Source organism: Condylura cristata, unplaced genomic scaffold, assembly GCF_000260355.1.
Source record: "Condylura cristata isolate star-nosed mole 26May11 unplaced genomic scaffold, ConCri1.0 scaffold00011, whole genome shotgun sequence".
Taxonomy (NCBI): domain Eukaryota; kingdom Metazoa; phylum Chordata; class Mammalia; order Eulipotyphla; family Talpidae; genus Condylura; species Condylura cristata.
In genome coordinates this window covers 56,086,556-56,095,792 of record NW_004567112.1, presented here as the reverse complement: position 1 = coordinate 56,095,792, position 9,237 = coordinate 56,086,556, and the positions used below count along the sequence as shown (strand labels likewise).

Here is a 9,237-nt window from a genome sequence, read left to right as displayed (position 1 = left end):
TTTTGAACCATTTAAGGCTATAGGATGTAGCCACATCCTGCTTTCTTTCCCTTCTGCTTTTTTAGTATTATCTTCTAAGCCTGGAAGAATACCCTTTATCCACCTGCCACCCAAACCATATTAAACACACCCATATCAAAGCATAATCCTCTTCCATAGAGGGCTTTTCTGAATGTATCCTCTGTTCTTCCCCATCCCCAGATGGATAGCATTTACTATTTCTGTGTCTCAGTAGTTAAATGTATGCCATGTAAGAGATGTACAATCTTGCTTGCTTCTTTTCCTCTGTGTGTAAATTGCACCTTTTTAGTTCTGAATTTTTTTTTTAATAATTTTCTGGAGAATGTGTTTAGAAAACTAGTCAACATGATGAGTCATGACCCCTGAAGGGAGGTATAAGATCTTTGACATTCATGTCTATCCTGTGATTGGGTTTTATTTTTCTAGGATGGAAGACTTGACAAATCCAGAAGATGTCCGAACAAATATCAAGTGTGACCGGAAGGTGTCTCTTTATGGTTATTTAAGAGGAGCGTATTTGAAAAATAAAAGCCAAATCCACATGCCAGGTATCATTTTGTTGTAAACTACATTCTATTTATAGACATGTTGGGATAACATCATTTCTTTGGAAAAATGGGAAAATGACCAAATAAGATAGCGTATCCTGTAGGTTTTTTAGAGTTACCCCTGGCTCTGCAGTTGTTAGGAAGTGTTGAATTGCCCCAATCCCCTCTCCTTGGATGTTTTTTTTTTTTTTAAAGATTTATTTATTTATGCATACAGAACTGGGGTACAGGCCAGAGGTGCAGGGGCGGTGAGAGGATTCACCAGAGACAGAGTGAGGTGCAGAATAGGCAGATCGATGAAGTACACTGCTGAGGGGAGCAGTGGGTGGGTCAGGAGAGGTCTGCCACACCATGTGGTCACCTCTGGGGCTGGCAGGGTTCGAACTCATGCTAAAGTGGATTTAGCTTTTTAGTGCTGTGCTTTAACCCGCTGCATCACCAGGGAGGACCCCCTCAGATGTTATTTAGCTTGAGAGATGTGGTGCCAGGTCCCACAATGCCCTTGTTTTGGTTAGAGACTTTCATCTGTGTGTCATTTCTGCCAGCAGTGAATATACTTACAACTGAAGCTATCTTGCTCTGTCCCTGTACCAGGTGTAGGAGATTTTGTTGTGAGTGATGTCAGTTTCCTCCCAGACCCCTGTGCACTTCCTGAACAACAAAAGAAGCGCTGTTTAAATGAGAAAGAGAAGTTGGTTTATGCACCTCTGTCTGGAGTTGGTGGTGTGCTATATGACAAAGATGCTGTCTATGTTGACCTTGGTGGTAGCCACGGCTTCCAGGAACCGGTGAGAAGGAAATCACAGGGAATAATGTAGTCAGCTTTTATTCCATGAAACTTTTTTTATATTTATTCATGTATTCGAGAAAGACCACAACACTTACTATAAATATACAGAATACTTGATTGCACTAATTAAAAAGTAAAAGTCATGTCCTCCCTATGTCTCTGCTACCCAGTTACACAAGGGATCCCACATCTCCCAATGTGAGCAATGCATGCAGTTTGGCTGCTCTACTTCCTGTCTCTTTATGTAAAGTCACTGTGTGCTAGCTCTCTGTGGTCTTTCTCTCTGGACATAGACATCCGATTTGTATATAGTTATATTGTTATATATTACATGCAAACACCATCTTAGGTATGCATGTAGTACATAGACATGGTATTTGGTGTATGAGAGAGAAATAACACTGTTGTGTGGAAGCCAAAATAAATGCTTTTGCAATTTTTGGGAAGCATTTTTAAATATGTGATTCCATTGTCTGTTAATACTTGTTGAACTGTTTACCTCTTATTGAAGCCCAGTAGCAGGGCACTGGATAAGCCTCATTGCTGACCAGCCCTTGGACACCATGGGACTCTTGTTTTAAACAGTGCTGCAGTGAGCGCCTGTCCATGTAGCTTCTTTCACTGGGGTGGATCTTTCTATGCAGTTAATTCCTTGAAGGAAAATTTTTAGGTCAAAAGGTAGCATTTTTTTTTAAGTTGATTTTATATTTTTCTTTATTCTGGGATGAGATTTTATTGGCTTAAAATGGAATACATTGGTATCTAAGGATTTTCAAGCTAGGTGTTCAGGTTATCAGTTGTGTACTCCATGAGCTTTGGAACACTTAAGGAAGACATACCAATTTTAGATTTTGTTGTAAGAAGATACACATTTTTTTTTTTTTTTTTTGAGGCAATGAGAATTTCTTAGGAAGTGTTTTTTGGGATGATTTGAGAAACAGGTCAAAACCAATGTGTCTGTCTTTAAATCCTTGTGCATTCCTCACTTTCCTTTTCTTGTGACCATGACAGGATGAGACAAGGCCTAACCATGAACTGGTCCAGAGTCTCATTTCCACCCATTCCACTATTGATGCCAAAATGGCCTCAAGTAGAGTGACACTTTTTTCTGATTCCCAACCACTGGGGTCAGAGGATATAGATAATCAAGGGTAAGTTTGCTATTTTTCTATTTTTTTAAAAATTTATTTATGAATACAGAAATGGGGTACAGGCCAGAGGTGCAAGGGTGATGAAAGGTTTCACCAGAGACAGAGTTGGGAGCAGAACAGGCAGATCGATGAAGTACACTGCTGAGAGGCAGTGGATGGGTCAGGAGAGGTCTGCTGTGCCATGTGGATCACCTCTGGGGCTGGGGATTGAACTCGCACTGAAGTGGTTGTGGCTTGTTTGCAGTGCTGTGTCCTTACCCATTGGCTACCAGGGAGGGCCCTTTCTATTTATAATTAAAAAAAAAAATTACAGATTATAGGACCCAAAATTCTGCCATCATAACACATTTCAGTGGAATTCATTCCAGGTTCTTTTGTTTTTGCTTTGGTTTATATGTGCATATAGTTCTGAGGGTTCTTCATTTACGTAATATTACATGGAAGAATTTTTTTGAAGATTTTATTATTTATTTTTGTGTGGGAGAATTGGGGTACAGACCCGAGGTACAGGGGAGGGAGGGTGGGTGAGAGGAGTCACCAGAGTTAGAATGGGAAAAGACAGGCAGATCTACTGAAATACACTGCAAAGGGTAGCAGGAGAGGTCTGCTGTGGCCATGTGTGTCTGCTCCCTGGCCAGGGATTGAACTCAGGCCAAGGAGGTAGGCTTTCACGGTGGTTGCACTGAGACTTAGCCTCTAGACTACGAGTAAGCCTATATGAAGGACCTTTTTTTTTTAAATAGTGTACAGAATTCTGTCCTTAACAGACTCCTAGTATTTCCCAGATACCATAAAACCTTTCCTAAGGCTACTTTATGAATTTTGGCAGATCTGAGTATATTGGCTTTCTTATAGTGACCACAAGCCTAGAACAAGCAGTCAGAAAGCCCTAGAACAATGGGCTTTCTAAAAGCCACATAACTTTTCTCTTAGTTTTACTTAGATTACTTAGTAGTGTCTCCTGTGGGTCTATTTCACTATGTGAAAATATAGTGGCATTTTCAGTCTATGTAAATTATTTTCTGTGTGTTGACAATTCCTTGTACATGTGGGTACTTTGATTTTACTGTGATAAATAAAATAGAAATCAGTCTGAAAGTGATTGAGATTATCTAGCTTATATTTTATTATACATATATACAAACATTAAGAACTTTTTTTTGAAAAAAGTAGCAAATAGTTTGAAATTGTAATTGATTGCATAGACCTACTAGGTTGGGGAAAAGAATCTCCTAAGCCTCATTTCACAGATGTCTCATAAGAGTTGTGATGATTAAATAAACACATCGTCCACACAAGCTACCTAGCATAATGCATAGCAGATGGAAGTATTTGCCTAAAGATGCCCATTTTCACACTAAGTGTTGTTAGCTTTTTCATTTTTGAGCATTCCTTAGTCACCCTTGTCAGTGTGGCTTTTCTCTCTACCGTAGTTACAGTTGCATCTGTATTGTGAGTATTTTCCTTTTCTATACAGTCTTTATAGTCACCATTTTGTTATTGCAACTTATTCTTTTTTGGTACAATTTTTAGTATATTTCTACTTGTTTTTTAATTTTTTCTTCAGTTTTATATAATCTGCTATATAAAATAGTGCCATAGTATTTTTTTTTTTTAAGATTTATTTATTCATAAAGTACTGGGGTACAGACCAGAGGTGCAGGGGTGGTAAGAGGATTCACCAGAGCCAGAGTGGGGAGCAGAACAGACAGGTTGACCAAGTACACTGCTGAGGGAAGCAGTGGGTGGGTCATGAGAGGTCTGCTGCGCCATGTGGATCATCTCGGGGCGGGGAATCGAACTGGCACTGAAGTGGCTGCAACTTGCTTGCAGTGCAGCGCTTTAACCTGCTGCGCCACCAGGGAGGTCCTGCCATAGTATGTTTAATTTGGTTTTAGAATTTTATGATTCTTCTTTATCAAATATAGTCATCTCTATATTTTAGGGGATCCAAGTCTTTGGGTGCTCAAGTCCATTGGATTTAGTATTGTACTAGAATGCTTTATATTTTATGAAAGCATAAAATAAATGCTCTTATATACTTTAAATTATTTCTGTATTTATAATACCTAATACAGTGTAAATGCTACTGATATAATTTATACTGTATTATAGAAAGAATAATGACAAAAAATATCTGTACTTGTTTAGTACTGATGAAACCCTTAATGCCTTAACTACATAGTATATATTTTCAACATGCATTTGGTTGACTGTGGATGTGAAACTGCTTAATTTAATGAAGGGTTGACTTCATTTAATTGGTGGTTTCAAATGGCAGTATTCTTCTTATTCTTTCTACATTTGTTAGCTGGTATTCTTCAATAAAGAACTTTTACTTCTACCCCTTTTATTTTAGTATCATGATTGATTATGAACTTTAAAAAATTTCATTTGTTATCCCATTACTATCATAATTCTTTTTGTTGCCTGTGTTGTCCCTTCAATCTGTGTCCTGTTAGCACACACCCTTTAATCTTTGAGTATTTATTTGCTTTTTGACACAGATATTCACATGTTCCACATTGGCTTTGTATTTTTGCTGCTTTGCACCTCAGTTGGCCATTTCTTTAAGGATCATGTTTCAGTGTATTTCAGCAGATCTGCCTGTTCTGCTCCCCACTCTTTCTCTGGTGAATCCTCTCACCCCCTGCACCTCTGGCCTGTACCCCAGTTCTTGTATGCATAAATAAATAAACTTTAAAAAAAGGATCATCTGTTTCAAAGTTGGAAATCTGTTTAAAACACTCACTTCCCATTCAAGCAGTTTCCCCTAAAATTTAGACACATTGACCAACAAAATTTTCTATCTGTAGTTTTTTTTGAAGAGCAGTGTTAGAGAATTGTATATAAGTTTGCTTATTAGCTATTTATTCTAGAACTTACGAAATTATTCCTTTGTATGCTATATCACTTAAAACCATTACTTGACTTTATTTTCTGTTTGTTTGCATCTTTATTGACTTGCCATTTTTAGATTAGCCTACTACTGTAAAAATTGAATTATTGTGCATTTCCTTGGTTATCTAGGCTGTGGATGCCAAAAGAGGAAAAGCAGATGGATTTGAAAACTGGTCGAGTGCGTCGTAAAGCTGTTTTTGGAGATGAGGAAGATGACTCTGGAGATAGTGATAATGAAGATGAAGAAATGTCTGAAGGTGAAAGATTGGGAAATAACTCCAGTGATGATGAAACAGAAGAGGAGGAAAATGCTGAAATGCCTGATAGAGACTATATGACTGGTAAAGGTTTCAAACGGCAGAAACTTGAAGATCTGGAAGAAGATGTTGAGGTGGATTTGCCGGCATTTGCAGACAGTGATGATGACCTTGAGAGGAGTACAGATGAAGAAGGAGAAGTGGAGGAAGCCAGTGAAAGCAGTGAAGGAGAAGATTCCTCTGCAGAAGGAGCAAAGGATATGTCAGAATCCAAGGTTATTAGAGAAAATAGTAAACCAGAACTACTACAAATTAATGGTTTGAGTGATAGTTTGAATCCAGAGAAGTCTTCAAAATTGAAAAAAGCAGCCCTCACCACTTCAGATTCAGGTCATTGCACAGCTGAAGAAGCATTTGCATCTGAAGAAGAATCTGAAGAAAGCTCCTCTCTCAGTATAGATGAAGAGGATTCAGAAAATGAAGAAGTGATTAGGAAAAAGTTTCCAAAGCATTCTCAAATGGTCGGTGATCAGAAACTAGCTTCAGATAACTTAATTGATAATGAAGAAGATTTACTCAAAGAAGATGATGATTACAAGGAAGAAAATAACTATTCCACAGAAACATCAGGTATGCTTGTTCTTCATATGATTTCTTTTATAACTTGGCACTGAAAAGGTTACAAATTGAATGTCTTAAATATAGACATTTGCTATAGCAATTTGCTGTTTTGGAGATTTTGTTAACTGTTCAGATCTGCATCTTACAAAAAAGATTGTAAGATGAATGAGCAGTTAATTTTAAGAAGAGAGGACTTAACTGATGTTAGTCTCGGTCCTTTCAGGAGCCCTCAAGTGGAAGGAAGACCTTTCTAGGAAGGCAGCTGAAGCCTTTTTGAGGCAGCAACAAGCAACTCCAAACCTTCGAAAGCTTATTTATGGAAAAGGTAAAAGAGCTCTGGTTTACATCTAGAAATATTTTATTTAGTGTTTTTTTTTTTTTTAAAGATTTATTTATTTGTGCATACAGAACTGGGGTACAGGCCAGAGGCTCAGGGGCGGTGAGAGGCTTCACCAGAGACAGAGTGGGAAGCAGAACAGGCAGATGCCGAAGTACACTGCTGAGGGGAACAGCGGGCAGGTCAGGAGAGGTCTGCCACACCATGTGGTCCCCTCCAGGGCAGGCGGGAATTGAACTCATGAGGAAGCGGCTTTAGATTCTCAATGCTGTGCTTTAACCTGCTGCGCCACCAGGGAGGGCCTATTTAGTGTTTTTGACTACTTTGCAAAATTGGAAAAGTTGTTGGAAGATTTAGGTGGTAATTTTAATCCCCATAAGTTATTTCTGCCTGTTATGGTTTTTATTGGCAGATTTCAAAAATCAGTGCTTGTAAGGACTATAAATCAATTATGACATAGGTTTGTGGGCTTCCATAAAACTTTTGAATAGAAAACTGTCCATTATATAATTTTGTTCCTCCTATACAAAACCCTTCATGAAATGTTGGTAGAATTTGGTGCCAAAAAGTACTTTTTCCTATAAAGATTTTTTTTCTTTCTAAATACGAAGTCTATAATTCTTGTTTTCTCTTTCACCCTGGTCCTTTGGTTTTATATTTTAGTAGATTTGTCTATATGTTCTTTTAAGAAAGAGCACCAGTTAATAATACAAAACATATTAATATAAGCAGTGGACTTTCTATCATTCTCTTTGGGAACCACATAATTAAAACAAGTTTTGTCTGGGCTAGGATCTGAGGGTTGCTGTGTACTAATTCAGTACAATTTCAGGCTTGGCCTCAGTACACGTAGCTGTTGACAGACTCAGTATCCTTCAAGAGAAACTCCATGATAATCGGATAGTCTGCTTCTAAATGTCCCTTTCCTCCCCTAGTCCCCAATATTCTGCCTTATCAGTGGATTCTTTGCTGTTACCTTGCTGGGGAAATTCCTTGCTAGAATTCCTTGCTTTCCTTGTTACCATGCTAGAAATTCCCCAGCTATGTTAAACCTTTCTCAGCTTGTGTAATGTGCTCAGAGGTAACATTTTACTTGTCATTAAATTGGGGTACTCAGTCCCCGCTTCTCCAGGGTGTCATTTGTTCTCACTTTTCCAACCTGGTGATTTCTTTAGTGACAGAGGATAATGAAGAAGAAGATGATACCAGGGAAGAACTTGGAGGGTTGTTTCGTGTCAGCCAGCCTTCCAGAGAGTGTAAGCACAAGGCTGACTCTTTGGACTGCTCCAGATTTCATGTGGAAGCACCCCATGATTGGGATTTAGAAGAGGTAAGGCTATTAGTAATATGCTTGACATATGAGAGTATTCAGGAGTTGTTTTAAAAGAATATAATGTGATTTCAATATTTCCTACCTATTATTAGCTTCTTATTTTTATAAGATGTTTTAATGGGTATTTGTATCCTAAGTAGTAACATGTTGAGTTTGGTCAGACTGTGCTTGTGTTATGAGAAAAGGAAGAGGTTTTACATTTAGTGTGGGTGGTAAAGTTAATCTTGATTTTGAGGCATTGCTCATAAATTCTTATGCATCTAAAATGCTTTGTGTGTTATACCTAGAGTCCCTGTGTCATTGTTTATAATTTTCAGACAGACACTTGTGAATTTTCTATTATCACTCACTAGTCATAGTGAGATTCACTTTTCAAATTTGCCATGCTTAATTCCATTTTAGAACTCTTGTCTCTCTATGGTTTTTCTCCTGGGTTGTTGTTCTGATCTTCCCAAGACTAGCTTCTTTTGATTATTCAGGTTAGCATAAATGTCACTCCTGAGAGAAGCATAATATTACTGTTACATTACTTATTTCAGTTCAGTAGGTAGCAATTATGGACTCCGTCAGCTTTTATGTAACTTGTTTATGGTGAAGTTTAATGCAGATTATAGAAAACCACATAAAAATAAATTTTAATGTAGTGAGTTACTAAGTCACTTCCCCCGAGACTACCACATGCCCATCCCAGTTTAATTCTCTTCCTCACTGCAGAAGGAATCATGGCATTGTCATAACCATTTTCTTCTTTTTTTCCATTATTTTCTCCTCCAGGTTTGCATCAGTAAACACGACAGATTAATTTTACCAGGTTTTGGGTTTTGCTGTACCTTTTAAGTCTATGTTCTATAATTTTCCCCTCTGCCCATTTCTTTTTTCCATTACATTTTATGTGTTTCTGAGGCATTGGCAGTGATGATTCATGCTGTCAAAGGTTCAAATTCACCAGGAAGCAGACTCTGAACTGAACGGTTGTGTATAGGTTTTATTCTGTAATTTGAGAAATGTACCAGCATCTGCTTTATGGGTGATCTTGAACTGGGAACTAGTACTCTTTGCACTATTGTGAACATTTTCTCTTAGTCTGAAAATTATCAGTAGTCAAAGGAATTAAGTTTTCAAATTGACATAGTAAGTCTCTATTAACATATACAGAAAACTTCCTGGGAACTTACAGTGTTTTTCAAACCGACACATAAAGCAAAATAAAAAAATGAATGTATTATCCCTTTGGTTTTATGGAATTGGCTGATTTTTGTTCTCAAAAAGTAAGAGAAG

The 9,237-nt window shown here is 37.8% G+C and overlaps 1 protein-coding gene across 1 annotated transcript in view; it reads left to right on the top strand.

Moving 5' to 3' along the window:
• The window catches only part of BMS1 (BMS1 ribosome biogenesis factor), a 39,902-nt gene that overhangs the window by 8,294 nt on the left and 22,371 nt on the right, over positions 1 to 9,237 (top strand). The window contains exons 7-12 of the mRNA XM_012723914.1: positions 448 to 569; positions 1,164 to 1,357; positions 2,371 to 2,510; positions 5,541 to 6,298; positions 6,513 to 6,614; positions 7,802 to 7,956. Of these exons, the coding sequence (XP_012579368.1) occupies positions 448 to 569; positions 1,164 to 1,357; positions 2,371 to 2,510; positions 5,541 to 6,298; positions 6,513 to 6,614; positions 7,802 to 7,956 (1,471 nt within the window). The remainder of the gene's footprint in view (positions 1 to 447; positions 570 to 1,163; positions 1,358 to 2,370; positions 2,511 to 5,540; positions 6,299 to 6,512; positions 6,615 to 7,801; positions 7,957 to 9,237) is intronic.